This window comes from Syzygium oleosum, unplaced genomic scaffold, assembly GCF_021117445.2.
Source record: "Syzygium oleosum isolate NSW1041296 unplaced genomic scaffold, Sole_v2.1 Sole_v2.05, whole genome shotgun sequence".
Classification (NCBI taxonomy): domain Eukaryota; kingdom Viridiplantae; phylum Streptophyta; class Magnoliopsida; order Myrtales; family Myrtaceae; genus Syzygium; species Syzygium oleosum.
This window is the reverse complement of record NW_026607489.1, coordinates 11,179,940-11,198,003: the sequence shown is the minus strand read 5'-3', so window position 1 is coordinate 11,198,003 and position 18,064 is coordinate 11,179,940. Positions and strand designations below refer to the sequence as shown.

General features: G+C 41.2%; 2 protein-coding genes across 13 annotated transcripts; one reads left to right on the top strand and one right to left on the bottom strand.

Moving 5' to 3' along the window:
* Nucleotides 1-5,400: 5,400 nt before the first annotated feature.
* LOC115678375 (putative F-box/LRR-repeat protein At5g02930) lies at nucleotides 5,401-13,395 on the top strand. 12 transcript variants are annotated; one of them, XM_056311486.1, is made up of 6 exons: nucleotides 5,401-5,579; nucleotides 6,166-6,309; nucleotides 6,455-6,724; nucleotides 11,185-12,183; nucleotides 12,587-12,760; nucleotides 12,858-13,395. In XM_056311486.1, the coding sequence occupies exons 3-6, from the start codon at nucleotides 6,677-6,679 to the stop codon at nucleotides 13,158-13,160; spliced, it is 1,524 nt and encodes a 507-aa protein (XP_056167461.1). In that variant the 5' UTR covers nucleotides 5,401-5,579; nucleotides 6,166-6,309; nucleotides 6,455-6,676; the 3' UTR covers nucleotides 13,161-13,395. The 12 variants fall into 12 exon arrangements, with proteins under 12 accessions (XP_056167461.1, XP_056167459.1, XP_056167462.1 ...); XM_056311484.1 differs by having other exon boundaries at nucleotides 6,166-6,363; XM_056311487.1 differs by having other exon boundaries at nucleotides 6,166-6,540; nucleotides 6,644-6,724.
* Nucleotides 13,396-14,017: 622 nt separating this feature from the next.
* LOC130138223 (disease resistance protein RPV1-like) lies at nucleotides 14,018-17,317 on the bottom strand. The gene is made up of 6 exons (XM_056311650.1): nucleotides 17,170-17,317; nucleotides 16,944-17,125; nucleotides 15,702-15,890; nucleotides 15,296-15,442; nucleotides 14,933-15,217; nucleotides 14,018-14,845 (listed from the first exon to the last, which is right to left on the bottom strand). The coding sequence occupies exons 1-6, from the start codon at nucleotides 17,315-17,317 to the stop codon at nucleotides 14,018-14,020; spliced, it is 1,779 nt and encodes a 592-aa protein (XP_056167625.1).
* Nucleotides 17,318-18,064: the final 747 nt, after the last annotated feature.

The window sequence follows — 18,064 nt, the reverse complement described above, 5'->3', positions numbered from 1 at the left end:
CGTGAAGAATTGACTGTAGTTGATCTTAGGTCCCCCCATAGAGTGGTCGCTCTTTTCCACCTTGCCAAAGTCGTCCTTGTAAACAGTACGTTGGTGTCGGCGAAGAAAGATTCAATTCGATGTCACTGGGCAGCTAGAGAACCTCCATCATCTGCAAGTGGAGGGCCGTAGATTTCTCGTGAGGTTGTCGAGCCTATCAAGCTTAAAGGAGCTCCGAGAGTTGTCCCTGAACTATTGACCGCAGCTAGCCGAGATGCAGAGTTTGGAGGAACTGGAGGTGTTGCAGACATTATCAATTGGAAACTGCGGCACCTTACAAAGGTTACTTGATGCGTCAAAATTATAGAAGCTTGAACAACTGAGAATCATTTGTTGCTAATCACTGCAAAATTTGTCCAATCTACCAAAGACATGTACGGTTCGTTTGTTTTACGGACAATATTTTCCAGGAAAACATTTTCCGGCGTTTGGTTCGCTTAGAAAAATGAGTCAATGGAAAATGTTTACCTAGTCAACTCAAAATATTTTCCTTCTAAAGCTTAAATTCAGGAAATGATTTCTTTTTTGAAAGAACCAAAAACGTTTTCCAAAATATAAGTGCGCTTAGATCTGAAACTGTACGCTTGGTACGAAATTCCCAATATTAGTTCTCGGGTCTCGGCGTTCAAGACCAAGTCTTCGGTGGCCAGACCCGGGTCCATCGAGGCCGGGCCTGGGACTTCGTTGCTCGGGCCTAGGCCCCTGACGCCCAAGCCCAGATCCATCAAGGCCAGGCCCGAACCCCTGGGGCCCATACCCCCAACTCGGGTTTATAAAGGCCATGCTCGGTCTCCGTGACATCCCCAATTTTGACCGAGACGATTAAGGGAAATGGCCATGGAATTGGCGAGCGGTCCAATCCAAGGGTCGGTAATGAAACGAATGGCATGGTCGGAATGAGTGTATTGAGGATTAGTCATGGCTCGATCAAAGGATCGTCCATGTATTGGCCAAGGGATCGCTAATGAAATGACTCCGCAGTCACACAAGTTGATTAGAGTGATTCGACCATGGATCGACCTTTCGACCATAAGAGTGGCTAGTGGGAAGGTTCGGGACGATCATGGAATCGATGCTGTGCGGGCATGTGTCGGTCGCGGGTGATTCTGCTCGGCCATGCATCGGTCGTAGGCGACCATGGATCGATCCCGTGATACTCGATTCCACGCGGCTACATGACAACCGAGGGTCGATCATGGATTGTTGAAACTCAAACATGGACCGGTCGTGAATCGATCATGGATCGTTGTGTTGAGTCGGGTAGGCCATGGACGAGCCATGTGCCAGGCGAAGAGCCTTGTGGCTTAGTCGTGGACCAAGCTTTATGCCGGTTGCGCAAGCTAGGCCTTGTGCCCGATCATGGACCAACCCTTGTACCAGTCAGTCATGCCACAGACTGGCCCTGTGCCCGACCGTGTGCCAGTCATTGTGCCTGACACTTGTGTCCGGTCTTGTCCCCATTAGTTCCGGCTCATACCTAGTTCCGTGCCAATCAAACTTGGCCACGGGCTATGCATTGTGCCAACCGTGAGCCAATACGTGTGCTCGACCCAAGTACCGGCTCCTCGCTCGTGTGGCTCAGCCATGCGCTCGGCGCATCGACCGTGCGGCCTGGTATTGCTCTCATGCATTTAGCCCTGCGCTTGTACAGCTAGCCCGACGCCCGTATGGCTCGGCAATGTGCTCAGCCTTGAGCTCGTGTGGCCCGGCCGTATGCCAGGCCCTGCGCCCAGTCAGGTTTGACCGAAGAGGCCATGTGCTAAGACATTCTAACTGGTTCGACCTTACGCCGTTCAGCCCGATCTTTGACTCGGTTGTGTCCAATCATACTCAGACATATATTTTACACCGAACATTGATTCCAAATGAGAGGGTCGATCGTTTATGGCACTTAAGAACCCTTAATTACCTTAGTTCCTTGTTAAGTCAAGTTTAGTGAAAATTGGGTGTTCAAAGGAAGATGTGTCAATAGAACTAGCAAAGACCCCAATTATTGAGTGTTTATTGATAGGGTCATATGATTCACGCCTATAATGCTTCTTGAGACAAGAAAACAAGTTAATTTAGTCAAATCAATGGATTTATTAGAAACTTATTTTGCAAGTTAGCTTGGCTAACTTACTTTGCAAGTTGGTTAACTTATCTTGTAAGTTGTCTTGGCTAACTTACCTTACAAGTTGGCTAACTTACTTTGCAAATTGGCTAACTTACATTGCAAGTTGACTAACTTCTCCAGTAAGTTAGCAAGATGGCTTATAAATAAAGGCATCATTCCTTCATTATTCACCTTTAGCTCCTCTCTTTCTCTCTCCATCACGTCCTCACTCTCTCTTAGCCACCCTCTCTTTCTCGGCTACGCCCTTGCCGCGCCCGTGCACGTGCCGCGCCATGTTGCTTGGTTCACCACTAAGCCACCACCAACCACAATCTTGGAGGGTAGTAAGTAGACCTACTAAACTTTGGTTAGGATGATGTGTTACGTTGGTTGAACGGGTCATGTTCTTGTTGTGCTTGTGCGGTATAGTAAGTAGACCTACTAAACTTTGGCTAAGGCGATGTGTTACGTTGGTTAAACGAGTCATGTTCTTGTTGTGTTTGTGTGGTATAGTAAGTAGACTTACTAAACCTTGGCTAGGGTGTTGTGTTACGTTGTTGGGCGAGTCATATTCTTGTTGTGCTTGCGTGGATTCCGTTGATTGTGAACGCTTGATATAGCTTGCCACGCATGTGCATGCAATTATAAGGTTTGCTCATGTGTTTGGCATCATGTTTAAGAGCACGCCCTGGGCCATGAACGAGTCTCGCTTGGTTCAGATCGGCATCAATGCGTGTCGGAACGAGTCTTGCTTGGAGGGTCGGTATTGAGGCGTACCGATCCAAGCCTTGCTTAGTGTAGGTCGGCATCATAACTGGTCGATTCGGGCCACGAGTTTGGTTTCGTACCCGGCATGACTTAAGACTTTAGAGGCAACATGGCATGATACACACTTCGTGTGAAGTACTCAAATTGGTATGATACTTGCTGGCATGGTCGCACGAGGGAAAAGTATAGCCGTCGCCCTTGATTGGGGACGTTGCACGATTAAGTTCGGAGGAATAGCCGTCGCCATTCATTAGGGGACGTTGCCTGATTAAGTTTGGATGAATAGCCGTCGCCCTCAATTAGGGGACGTTGCCCAGAGAATTTCCGGAAGAACCATACTAACGGTTGAGATAATGAATCCCTCGTGTGCATGCTTTTGATTATATTGTTGTTGCATGAATATAAAGGCAAGATGAGATCATCTCATGCACAAAAACAAACGTGTTTGAAGCATTTTTGCTATTGATCTACTATCAATTGATGTGACTATAACATGTGCTTTGTTCGATAGCAAGGCATCGTCCTATTCGGAGTTTAGTGAGTTTTACTTACTGAGTCCTTGACTCACTCCGTTGTTTTTCAGATTTGTAGGCATGGAAGTCTCACACCAGTTTTGGGAGCTGTAATCACGGAGATAGGAATTTCCCCAAGCCTACGCGGATACGTGTAGTGTGTTGAAAAGGGAAAAAGGCCCGTAGAAAAGGGCTTGTAAAATATACTCATGTAGTATATATGATATCATGTAAATATAAGGTTTGCTCATGGTGCTTGTCTTAACCTCGTTGTTTGTTTGATTGTTAAGATAAAAGAAACGGGACGATGACGTGCCTAGAACGTCGCATTAATAACCCCGAAGTGAGAACGTTATAGTTTCCCACGCTCAAGCTCTAGTTCTAACCCAAGATTGTGCACGGGTACTCGGCACTTAGTCTCGGGTCCTTGGTTAATGGAACGTTTATCATTATAAAACATTGTTTTTTTTAAATAATTTTTTATTTTTCATTTTTTTCTTCTTTTCTTTCTTTCTTTTTCTTTTATTTTTTGTTTTTTCTTTTACTTTGCGACAAGACCTTGAAAGCTGCTTTTTCAAGTGTCAGTAGCGGGACTTTTCTCTTTTCTTTCTTTTCCTTCCTCCTCCGCCAGTCGCGTACCTTGACGACGGCCGGCAGCCCGGTGACCGGCCAAGATGCGGGCCAGCGAGCTCGAGGCTCAACCAATCCAAGCAAGCCTGAGCTCCGTTGAGGTCATGGCTTGCCAGATCCAGGCGAGCCCGAGCTTGACTGAGGCTGGCGCAACTCGCTAGCCCAAGCTCCATTGAGGCCAGCGAGCTCGTGGCTCGGCCGATCCCGGTGAGCTCGAGCTCGCCTGTGGCCATTGTCGGCCGATCGACGTGGAGAAAGGAGGAAAAAGAAAAGGAAAGAAAAGAAAAAGAAAATTAAAGGAGAAAAAAGAAAACTAGAAAATAATTAAAATTTTGATTTTTTTTAAAAATAAAATAAAAAAGAAAAAAATAATTAAAAATTAGATTTTTTTTTAAAAAAAATTATCGTCTAAAATAAAATCTACGGGATTGAAATCATTTTCCACTGAAATCCAAGCATTAGAAAACGATTCGATCATATATTACCAAACAAAGAAAAATTAACTGTATTTTTGAAAAATACTTTTCAAAAAATTATTATTTTGTATTATTGAGTTTTTCGCTAAATAAACATACCCGTCGTCCCCAGCATTTAGAATGCCCGGAGTTATATGATCCCTTCATAGGCCTCTACGACCTTTACCAGGAAAAGATGAAGAACTAGCCATCATAAGGTAGATATACACTAGGTAGGGTTGTATTGAGAGCGTGCAAGTTCTGTCAATGTAGGTAGCTGTAGAACAGTATTGGTTTCCACTAGGAAAATAATGCTAAATTTTCTGTTGACACATGCTGAACCCAAAAAGAAAAGAGGATCTCTATCAATCTACGCATTCTCTTGCCCCACAATGGCCTTCATTCCTAAGTTAGAAAGTTCAGAAACAGCAGAAGTTTGCGGCGCACATCTTGGAGTTGTCGAACGCGCCCAGGGGCCCGCCTCCAATCTCCTCGCCTTTGCGGGATCTCCTCCTCACCCGGCTCGGTCCCCATCGCGTGGTAGAGGCAATCCGTGAAGACGAGGCGAGTATCCAGTTCTCTCTGAAGTTCACGAACACCTCGAATTCAGACCCCCGGGCGGCTCGTCATTGTCGCCGTTAGCTGGATCTGTGGACAGAGTTCCTTTTCCTCTTCATCTTCAGGCCGCCTTTGCCGACTTTAATAATTAAGAGATGGTTATATAACCGAACGAATCAATGTGCCATCAATCCAACAATGAATGTGCAAAAAATAAAATAAAAAATATTACACAGTTAATATACTAATAAAAAAAAAACCCTGAGGATTTTATCCGGGCACGAGAAAAAATTAATTTCTTGAGGAAAAAACTTAAACCAAAACGTACTTAAAACGAAAACAAAGCGATCTCTCCCCAGCGTCGTCATCGTCCTCTACGATCCAACATCGTCCATGGCTCTCCGATTCGCGACGAAAACGTCGCTCTCCTTCTCCTCCGATCCCCAGTCTCCCCGAGCGTTCATCTCATCGCTTTCGCGGAAGATGCAGCGGCTCGTCCGTCCCCTTGCTCCTGCTTCGCAGGTACGTAGCCACTCGCTGTTGCGCATGAGCTCTTGACCCACCGCTTGACCAAATCGCGACGAAGCGAGGCCCCATTTTGCCTCCTCCGTTCATGGCTGGTTAGGGAGGGATTCCCCGGATGTGTTGCTTCCATGGCGACATCCCATTTGTTAGTTAATTGAGCCGATCGGCTTCCGCGGGGGGGGGGGGGGGGGACATTGGTTTTTCACTAGTGCTACAATGGCGAGGGGCGGAGAAGAAAAGGGAAGGAGATGATGTTTTAGCTGAGCTTTACGATGTTGTTTGAAGGCCTGAGTTAATAGGGGAAACATTGTGGCGCTGTGGGAAGTGGGGGTGTTGTCTTACGTTGTTGTCATCGTCATGCTTCTGATTTGGGTGACGTATATACGTGTGCCTGTTTAGTAATGGACGAATCGCGCCTAATTTTGGAAAGAGATTCGGTGTGGTATCCCCGACCGGGATGCACAGCTTGCGATAATAGAAATTGTTCGCGGGATTGGATTTGAAGGCATATTTTACTTCTGGTTACATTCTTCAGTAGCTTCTGATCTGGATTCATGTATTAAATTTCCGCGTTTGCATCTAGATGGAGAATACCGCCCAAAGGGTCGTCCTATCTTCGAGCAGAATCGAGTCAGTAGTAACTTTGCAGTTCTTCGAGAGCAAGACTGCCGAAAGGAAACGCTTGGAAGTCCTCAGAGCTGAAAAGACAACCAAAGTTGGACGTGCAGTAAACTTTCCTTGAGTTGAATTCCCTGGATAACTTTTCCCTCGGCCAGGGAAAGTCGACTGTTGCACCTATGAGCTCTTCTTCAATTTGTGGGTTTTGACTCAACCTCTGGAGAACTTATTGTTGCGTCATTGCTGTTGTGCAGTGATAACTGTCAGAGACACAAGAAAATTTTGAGTTCATGGTGGAAGAAGGCTTCTTGAGATGGTGGAGGGACATCTGAGTACATTGGTTTGGGGATTTTGGTTTGTTGTTGCTGTTCAATTTTTCATGATCACTTACTGTTCAGTGGGCTGCTATGTTGTTGAATCCAAATAAATGAATTCCTCTGTAGCATCGATCATAAAGTTGCTTGCTGCATGTCAAGATGATTACAGAAGGTGACTACACAACTGTACACAGTTTGCTGGCCTATGTAATTATTGTTCCGGGTACTTCTGACCTCTTTGTTTACCAGTACCATGAGATATATATCTGCATGGTCACGCTGCAAAATCTATAAGCTATAACTCTAAAATTACATTGGTGGATAGAAAAATAGGAAAAAGTCTGGAGCATTATCACATGAACATGTCTTATAACTTGCATGAAAGACTAGACTTAGGGATTCTGTTTCATTAATCAGTGGTTTTCTTCCTTTCTGGTTGTAAGTAGGGTTAACCTTTGATGGAAATTCATTTTTGTTTTTTTTTTAAACTCAATCTAAATATGACGGGTATATATGATGTTTTCTTGCTAGTCTTATTAATCTGATTCTCCCTGGTTCTTGCAAGAAACATTCATTGTAAGACCAAGAGTTGGTTTCGCTGTTTTTTATTGTCATTTGTGAAAAATACTGTTGCTGAGGTTTCCTGCAGACAGAAGGGTCGATATATTTAACAAAAAAAGAAATATCGCTTGAGATGAGTAGGACCGAGTGCTCTCTATCTAACTGAGTAGCTAGCAAGTGTGTTATCCATGACCAAGTGCACATGTTCCTCACTTAGCCAATAAGAAAGAAATACATGTCTTCTTCAGAGTAGCTTCTTGATGGTAGGAAACATATTTATAATCAACTGCATTTTGTGGCCGGTGGTTGTGCTGTAATCATGCTAGAAAATGATGGGTTGCCCTAGTATGCCTGTATTTATAGTTTCTATGGTTGTTATTCTGAAGAAAGGGGTGTTGAAATGGCTAGTGCTTGTGTCTTCTGTGGGAACATTTATAACAATGTGGATGTATTTGTGCAACTTGAATTTCTGGGGATTGTTGATTAGGAGAAATCGTCATATACTAGGCGAGATACTCTTTCCACTCACATGATTGTGGGTCTTATGTGGATGGTCCGCATCATATGTGAAAAGAAGGGAATATAATCCCAGAGCACCAAATAATTTATTCTTTGTTTCTGAAGCATAAATCCAGTTCTAATCACATATATGTTTTCAGGCCTACAAAATATGTCAAAAGGTATTGTTCGCCAATATTCGTTTACTCTTTATACATGTAATGTCAAAAATTGGTTTAAGCACTTCTGCGTAATGAAGATGACAGCTAATAGATGAATTGACTTAGTAGATGTTGGCCTCACAATAATTTTTGGTGGCATTATTAGTACATGAGGAGGAGGTTCAAATTTACTTCTATTTATGGTAGCTTCGTTGCAAAGATATTATATGATATCTTTGTTTTCTCCACATTTTTAAGATGTACTATTATGAAATAGTTATGTCAGAAGGCAGATGTTCTGTAAATGTCGCTGTGATTTCTTTGACAAAATAAGAGGTGATATGACAAAAAGGAAGTTCAATTTTGCCAAGATTTTCTATGGCAGTCTAGATTTGGTTTTGTGACGAGAAAGTAACTGATCTTGAAGATGCCAAGTTTGTATACTAAAAAGATCTTGTATTTAACCATGTTATTTGTATTTTGGTGCTTGAATACTGAATTTTTCTGAAGTCTTTCTTGTGTTCAAAATTAAGAGTGCATATTGAAGGCTTAATGTGCTAACCATTGGAGGTGTAATTGATCTACCAAGCGGAATCCCTCGGGAATAAAGTTTGCATTGGATTTTTCTCTTGACACTTTGAGTACATGCAAGTAGTTTGCTGACGTTATTGGTAAAAGACTTGGTGTTTTCCAAGTGTTTGCCTTGTGTTATTTATCCGATGTCGTTTCTCTCTACCTCGTCTCACGTTTATCCACCTCTCTTTGTGCGAAAAGTTGGACTTTCCTTCTTTTGAGCATTTTATGATAAAGATTTTTTCTTCCCCATTTGCTCTCTCCTCTAATCAATGCCCAAATCCATTTCCATGCCGTATAATCCTAATTACTGGTCCTGAATATGGAGTGACTTTAGATCTGCTAGAACAGAGAATGCCGTGAGATCCAGAGTCTTGCCTTTCTTCTGAAACACTCTCCATCCTCATTGTATTTTTGACATAGAATGAGAGATCCAGTGAGTAGTCTATGGGGTGGTATATGGTGAGTCTGGAAGAGATGGCATTTGAATTGTGATGTGGAGTTGAATCACTCTCCGAGTGGCAAAGGTGAGATCTTTTTAGAGGTAGAACTTCTCCTGCATGGCCTTTTCTTTGTTTTCAGATTTTTCGATATCTAGGAGTGATCTTAACCAAGAAAAATCACGATGTGATCACCTGATGTGTCAGTGAGTGACATCTCAAAATTGAGTGAAGAATGTGTTGTATTTGCAATTGATCCAGTGTTTATATACATTTTTATATTTTATTTTGTTGCTAAAATTGAAATTTTTATGAGGTTTCTGTTATGAATATAACCAATTAGGATTTTCATACATGGTGATAGTTTGATCATTTTAAAGCTGTTTTTAAATTATCGATTCCTTCTTCAGGATTGTATTTCAATTATCCGAGCTGCTTTTTCTTACAGTTTCATATTTTGTTCCAGATCTTTTACCATGTCATGTGTAAGATTTTGTGGGACCGCTGTCAACTGTTTTAAAATGAGAGATTTTAGATAAAAATGTGGTCTAATATTTAAATATTCAATTAGTCTCCCCATGAGTAAGCTGCACTTTGACCTAAGATTAGAGTGGGAAGGCAGCTAATGTAAGGGCTTGGAAAGATTTGAACTCGAGACCTCCCCACTTCGATGCCATGTAAAATTTTGTGAGATCCCTACCAATAGTTCTAAAAACTTAAACTGCTAGATGAAGACGTAATTTAATATCTAAATTTTCTCACATTAATTAACTCACTAAATTGCTTTGTCGTAAGGAATTATATTTCTTTCATACTTACTGTTTTCCCTTCTTAGTAGTGAAAAGGCAGAGAGAAACTTCTTGATCTTTGGCTTTATTTTAACAAGTTAAATGCATGCCATTGTGAGCTATATCCTTTAATCAATAAATTGCAAGCAGTTCACTTAATAGATTTATAAAGGATGGGTAAACCCATACTTTGTGTATGACTGCATATACATGTTTACATGTGTACATAGATCAGAAGCACATATTTTGCAGGGTATGTGAAGGTTTGTAAATTTGTGCCTTCAAATTTTCACGAGGCAGCAAGAAGTCCATGGTAGCTTTCCCAACTCTTAAGGCACCTGTCTGTTAGGTTAATGATATTTTTTGAGTATATAGGTTGTCCGAGGGTTTGGTTTCCTCTTTATCTGTTACTCCAGTGACATCTGTGTTGAAGGCTTCTTGATGAAACTGTTGCATGTGCTGATTCATATCTGTGATTTTTAAAAGTTGGGGAGAAAGTAACATTCAGTGTTAGAGATATGAACTTCCATAACTATATAATAACATCAGAGGAACCTTTTGCCGGCCAGTGACTCGTGTGGATGCTTAAATGCTCAAGAGAATGTCTTCCTGTTATTGGATTGGAGCAGTAACCCATGCATTAAGTCTTGTGGCCCATTATTTTGGTTTTTCGCTCAACTTAGGATTGATCCTCAGACCTAGAACTAACTAACCCCAAACCCCTAATCCCCACCCCCACACATAAGCAAAAATAAAAGAGCCTGGTCACCGGCCGCCCATGATTTCATTGGCTATTTAGAATTTTGATAACTAACAGCGTTATACTTTTGCTTGTAAACACGTTTCATTCTTTCTACAGCTTTGGCTGGTATTATTGACTGTTGTTTAATGTTTGCTGTTGAAGAAAGCATCATTAGTTAGTCAAAGAAAGTTATGGCAAATTTCATCTCGATAGGCCATTGTGTTGTGCATAGATGTTAAACATGTTAATGTTATGACTAGCTTATAGAACAAACGCAGTCATTATATTAGGTATGAGCATGTTGTTGTGCTATGCAGTGGACGCATGTGATTTTCTGGTAGACTTACATTGTCAAAAGCTTTACTGAGTGAATATGCCTTCAGAGCAGAAGTTTGGCCTTTGATTTACTTTTCTGTTCCAATGTCAACCCAGTTAAGCTTTCCGAAAAATTATCCAACATGGTCCTTGAGTCCAGTTGAAGCCACATTTAATTGCCTAGTATCTTGCAGATTTTCACTGCACTTGTTTAAGTACATGCAATACATTCTTGCTGTGGCATTATTTATCAATTATTCATTTTAGAGGGGTTGTAAGAGTCTCACCTAATTCAAGCATGGTGAAAAGATAGACCTAATGCGCATGAATGCTCTCACAACCGAATTCCCCTTCCTGAATGTAAGGCAATGATATTTCTTGGACGAAATAATCTCTTTTTGAGAGTAACAATATTGGTGGTGTGTACACGTGAGAAAGTTACTGTGTTTAGTTAATGGGCTTTGACATGAGTCAAATATAGTTAGGTAAGGTGAACAATACTTGACCATGCAATATCACACATAATTACATCGTGGTAATTTCATAAGTGCAGAGCTAATGTAGACTTTTTCCTTGTTTGCATGTTCAGATGATGGCTCGGGCCCGACGAAGACGCAAGTGTTTGAAATTATATTCGGAAGATGCAGTGTATTCTGAAGATGACTTGTTAAGCAGGTTACCGGATGACATTCTTCTTCTAATTCTGGATAGACTACCTATGAAGGATGCCCTGGGAACTTCTATGCTTTCACGAAGTTGGAGGTTTTTGTGGAAGTCCATGCACAAGGTGGACTTTACATACCGTTGGGTCGAAGAAACTGGAAACGAAGTCATTCCTTCTGTGAGCCAATTTTTCCGTAGATGTAGGCTTCCGAAGATATACTGCTTTCGTTTATCTTTTAGGTACAACAGCTGTATGCTTCACCGTGTCAACTCATGGATCTCTCTTGCCCTTAAAAATGGTGTTGAAGAACTAGATCTCAACTTCAACGATCTGGAGGATAGAAGGAAAAAGGCCATGTGGCGTCATCCTTACTACCATTTTCCTGAACCCTTATATAGCAGTTCTTCAGTAGTGAAACTGGGACTGGCTTTTCTAAAGCTCGATTTGCCTGCTCGATTGCACCTTAAGAACTTAAGAGAACTTTCTTTAGATAGGGTAGTATTACCGGATGATGCAATCGAGAAAATCGCCACAGACTGTGAAAAGCTCGAGCTGTTGTCCCTGACTAATTGCAACATGCGTGGCAATCTGAAAATTACCATTCAGCCGAGAACAGTTCCAATAAAGGTTTCAATTTTGGATGGGTTCATGATGGTGGAACCAAAGACCAATCTCGTTATTGATTGTCCAACACTGGGAGGATTAGAATTTCGGGGCGGCATGACCAGGAGTAATTTCCTGATAAAAAATGTTCCAGCCGGAGTTGAAGCACGATTCAACTTTGATGAGATGCTTTATCGTCGACGGGTGGTGCTCGTCACTGGAGCTGGTCTCTATGGCGCACAGTACGACAAAAACTTGCAGAGCCTTCTTAATATATTCCAGTCTGCTAGACACTTTCATTTCTGCAGTTGGTGTATTCAGGTATGCATCACTATCATCTCACTTGGTTCTGATCTATTCTGTATGACATTTTTGGGGTCACAATCTAATGTAACGACACAGAGTACCTAAATGAAGTGGACAAAGAGGAATACAAGATGAGAATGCAGTTTGCATATATCTATGGATGATTTCTGTCCATATGTTTTGGGGTGCAGCGCATATCCAAATCGCTTGGAAACCATCATTTCTTACGTAATTTTATTTTTGTTGTGTGTCTCTATTACTGCAGATGAAAGAATTTTTCCTGAATGTCCTAAATTGTTATTTTAGCATTCTGTGTAAAAATCAGTGTGGAAGTACTACTCAATTAACCTGAGATTTCAGAAGTGTGCACACTCATTACAACATTGATTCTTATAGTGTCCCCAATATTTTGAACCAGATATTATCGGTGAAAAAGATGATGAAACAAGAAATGGTGACGCTTGGTTCAACCAGTCTTGTGCTGGATACAGGGCTGCTGAAGTGGGAGCTTCCTGGAATCGCCTGCTTGCTGACAGCCTGTCCTAATCTGGAAAACCTTGCTGTGATTATGGTTCGGCAAGCTATGTTTAATGTAAGGAAGGGAATTATGCTGGAGTTACTACATTATATATCATTAGTCACATCTTTTGATTTGTGTTGCCTAATGAGATCTTTCATTGTGCTTTTAGATCAGAGAGACTTTTACAAGAAAGTATGATTTTGAAGAGGGGCGATTCTGGGAAATCATGAGTCAAGAAACTCTTCCCTGCTGGCAGAAACTGCGTGTTCTCAAGTTCAAGAATGAGTACGGTGACTACCAAACTTGGGACGAGGGGATGTTCTGTGTGAGGAGATTCTTCACGGGTTATGAAAATAGCATGGGTTTGTTGAAATTTGTGCACAGCAAGGCAGCAAATCTGGAGAGGGTGATCTTCAGAACCAACACAAAAAGCATTACCTATTTGCCGTCTGACTTGGCCATTTACCTGTGACGTGGTTTTGTTTCGAAAAAGAGCCTACTTGGATTTTCATGCCATTTGAAAGGCATGGTTCTAATGTTCTTGTTCGGTTAGTAGATGCAAAAGACTGAGTTACATTTGTGAGCTGAATTTTGTCATTTATGGAAGCTCTGGAAGCTGCAGGATACCCAGGACCTTGATTGAATATACTGTCTTGCAACGTGTGATGCACCAATAATAATCGTAAACATGAACTTCTATTGAGTAAGCCTGGAGTTTATGCATATTTCACCAGTTAAATTTTTTTTATGGCATATGCTGCTATGTTCTTGCTTTTATGCCAGTGTCTCATCACTGCATCCTTTCCTGCCATGGTCTCTCTCATCTGAAATTGTTGAGCTACACGAGGAAGATATATCCATGGCTTCAGAATGAGGTGTATCTTGAACTATTTCATGCAGGAATGAGCATCTGATGGTGGAACCGTATAAACCCGAGAAATTGATTTCGTGACTGGAATGCCTACGCCAACCATGATCTAACCTGCACTCAGAGTCACAACCATTCTTCTTCTTTTTTCTCTGAAAAAGTCACAGCCATTCAAATGCACCAGTTATCATCCTTTGCATTAATTTTCTGCACAACGAGCTCAGTTCTTCAATGCGCCCTCTTTCACATGTTAAGATGTCCTAACGAGCTCAGTTCTTCAATGTGTCTAGCATCATCAACCTTGCAATTTAACTTGCTGGAGAAGACAGAGTTGATTAATTGTCTTAGGCCAAACACAAATTCGGGTGCATAACAAGTCTAGGATTCTCAAAGCGGATAATCTTCCGATTTCACTTGGAATCTCCCCTGCTAATTCTCTACAAAATCCAGCATGTAACTCTTCAAGATTCTCCAACAATCCGATAGCAATGGGAAGTTTTTTTAACCTTGCCGGAGTTCATCTTAATTACTTTTAACCTCTTCAAGTTTCCAATTGAATCTGGCAGCTCGGTAATCCCTATTTCAGATAGGTCCAGTTCAAGTAAACTTTTTAATTCCCCAATAGAATTTGGAAGTTTTGTTAGCTCGAGACATCCAGATACAACCAAATGCTGAAGTGCAATGAGCCCTCCAATAGAGCTGGGAAGTTTGGTAATTGGAGTTCGATCTAGTTCAAGGACTGACAGAGATTTCTGGTGACCAAAAGATTCGGGTAATTCTGCAATTTTTGTCCATGACAAATCTAACTCCACCAATGATGGTAGTGCCCCCATTGAGTCTGAAAGTTTTTTCAGTTCGGAGCATCCGTAGAAAGACAAGCTCTTGATATTTTTTAGCAGCCCAATTGAGCATGGAAGATCAGTGATTCTAACATTAACCATTTGAAGGCTTGACAGATATTTTAAATTGCCAATCAACTCAGGCAATTTGAAACCAACACTGTTGTCTACTTTAACACTATTGGTACCCTTTCCCGTGATATTCTTAATAACCAGACTGGTCAAGGATCTTATAGAAATAACTTCATCAGGCAGCTTTCTCAGACCATTACATCCATCAATAGTCAAGTGAGTTAGGTGTTGTAGCTTACCAATTGAAGAGTCGATCTCCACTAAACTTTCACAATCTTTAAGAGTCAATCTCTCCAAAGCTAGACATGAAGAGAAGTCTGGTGTTTTGGTTAAGCATCTGCAACTGGTGAGATTCAAAACTTTAAACTTACTTGACATCTGCAAAAAGATGCAATATTTTAAAGGATGAGTGAGGAGTAGGTGAGACAAACTAAAAACAGAATGCATGAATACTACAAATTGTACCATTATCTGGCTCCATCCACCCCAATCTTCTGTAAGTTCGCTCTTTGAAAGGTTGAGAACGACTAGATTCCTTAGATTAAAGTTGGTTGCATTAAATTTTGGATGACAGCTGTGCCAAGAAAGCCACCTTAATTTTGAGAGATGATTCTCAAAATCTCCAACAAAGTTGATTCCCTCATGCAATTCCAACAACCTAAGATTCGGAAGCTTGGAGAACTGATCCTGCCTAAATTCATACATTCTAAAAAATCCCCACAATACGAGTGCCACCACATTCTCTGTTCCCTGCTAACATAACAGCATGAAAGTGTCAAGGGGATAAAAAGGAATAGAGGTAATGTGTTTTCTGTAAGTGTTGCTTACCTCTTGTTTTCGCGCTGCATCTAAGCCAACCTTAGGGGACCACGATCTGCTACACCTTTCGGGAATCTGAAAGCTCTCTTGACGAACAATTTCTCTTCCAAGATCTTGGATCTGGTCATGCATCCATATGACATCATGTTCTACAATCTTTATCAATGACATATCAACAAGAACATTGATTCCACTTTCTGGGAAAAACTCACAAGCTTCCCACATATATATTGCACTTGTTTTTTCTTGGTTGACAGAGACAAGCATTGTTTAGAAACAATTGTTTTTCCTCGTATTCTAATGCTTCATAACTAATCAACTTTTTTTGGACTTCTTTGGGACGCATTTTCTTCAACTTCTTCAGCATGTCTTTCCATATCACCTCACTTTTTCGATGAAGAAATGAACCAACAACCTCAAGAGCCAGAGGAAGTCCTCCTATGGTGGCAACCACTTTGCTTAAAAGATCATTATAATCATCTGGAGGCAAGTCTGCTCTGAAGGCGCACATGCTGAAAAGTTGAGGGGCATGTTCAGGACGCATCTCTCTCATTTCATAAACATAAAACTTTTGAGACTGAACGCTGAAACTGTCATGTAGGCTCTACTTCCGAAACCAAACCAATCAGACTTTGCTCCTAGTTTTACAAGTTGGTCCCCCTGATCAATGTCATCAAGAACAAGGAAAACGTTCTTGCTACATCTTTCTTTGAGAATGTTGATCCCATCGTCAATGTCATAAATTTCTATGGATCTTAAATTCAGAATGTCGGACAGTAGTTGTTTTTGCAATTTCACAACGTCACCGTGTTGTGATGATTCTCGCACGTTTGAAGGAAGCTACAGCTTTGAAACTGAGAAGAGATTTGTTGAAGATGACCTTGGCAAGAGTCGTTTTTCCGATCCCACCCATATCGTGGATTAGAACCAATCGTACGTCCATGGAGCAAGTGTCTAACAAATCCATCACAGCTTCCACTTGATCGTCCATTCCAATGAAATGATCAGGCAAAGTCCTCTGCCTTGTTTCAGCTTACTTAATACCTCTTGAACAATCACTTTGATAAGCTTACCATGGCTGCCAAATTCATATAATGGTCTTACAAGATGAACTAATAACAAAATAAAACAGTCGATGTAAAGGGAAAGTATAATCATACAACTGTCTACAGCACAAACTACGATTAGATAAGTAGACTGGGCAAACGCATGGTGAGAAAATCTTTTTCGATGATTTTGCTGGATAAATAGGAATAGCAAATACATTTTACATACTCGAAAAAGCCTCTTTGTATTTGATGCTAAACAAATACTCCACGTAGAACCTAAAGCTCAGCAGCAGCTATATTTTGGAAGTAAACTCCAAATGAAACAAAAGGAGGTCAGTGTTTGAACCTGCAACAGTTGAATAATTCAGTGAACATTTAAAGGACATAAAGAGTATATCAGGAGTCATGGAAATCCTTTTAGAAGAATGAATCACATTATTCCACGATTCTTTCTAGGAAGTGTCTCATATAGGGGATGGAGAAAGAAAAAGATCTTTCCAGGACCATAGAAAGCATAAGATCTATCAAAAGAAGACAATTAAAGACACAGATATTTATATTCAGAACAAGCCCATGTGAAAGGAAAGTTTAGAACTTCACTGCTGCACCTTCTCGTAACCAAACTTCTTCTTGTGCTTCTTCAGGGCATTATCGTACAAGTCCGTTCTGAGCTTGACATCTGACACCTCCACATTGTAGAAAATGGGAAAAATCTCCTTTTCATTCGAGCTTCTCTTGCATTCCACCATGTGCGCAAGTTCTTGGAGACACCATACACTGGAAGCATAGCCTTCAGAGAAAAATTGGTATCCAGAATTTGGAGCTATCGATTGCCTGCAGAAGCTTCACCAAAGCGGGGCTCTTCATCATCTCTGAAAACGCAGATCCCCGCGTCGTTCATGGCTTCATAGAGGCAATCTGTGAATGTTAGGTGAGTATCCGGTCCTCTGAAGCTCAAGAACACCTCATAATCAGTACTCATCGCTGCTCCTGAGTTCGTCCTTCTCGTGATCGAGGAAGCTCTGTGAGTATTCTGAGGCTACAGCTTAGTTGCTTTCAAAATAATTCTGAAGTTGCATCAAAAGTCAAAATCTTCGGGCCAGAAGTTATTTTCTCACAAGAATGCAGTATCCATGACAATGTGGCGGAAACTCCCTGTCTAGTTGAGACCTGCGTGTACAGCTTTGGTGGGTCGTTGACAATTTAGAAAGGCTGAAACTTTGACTCTCATCCCATGCACGAACTGAAAGAAAAACGTTAGCACGTTCATGAATTTGGGCTATCATAAGCCAAGTGAAATGGAATGTGTTCGACAGAGGCAGAGCTTTGCATGGTTCATGAGAGTTTCGTATTGGCCAACCATCTGCAATTAAGTTCCACTTCAAGGAGAAGTTCGAATTTTCTTAAACATGAAAGGGGAGCTAAAGAAAATTGGAGGTGAGCAATGGAAATCTGGAACTGTTTATTTGGTGAAGATTTAGCCAATTCATGTTGCTAGATCCAATGAATCGCCCTCGAGAAAAGCTTCTGTAATGACTCCTAATAACTCCGACATTAAATGAAAAATCGAAAGATTTATCACTCAACTGGAGAATTTACCTATACAATATCTCTGCTTTACTGTTACGTCTGTTTTCTTTACTTTTTCTGCCAAAATTTGTGGTTATATGAACTGCTAATCTCTACCGAGAATTTAGACCGCATGCCATAAGGTAATGCCTGACTTATT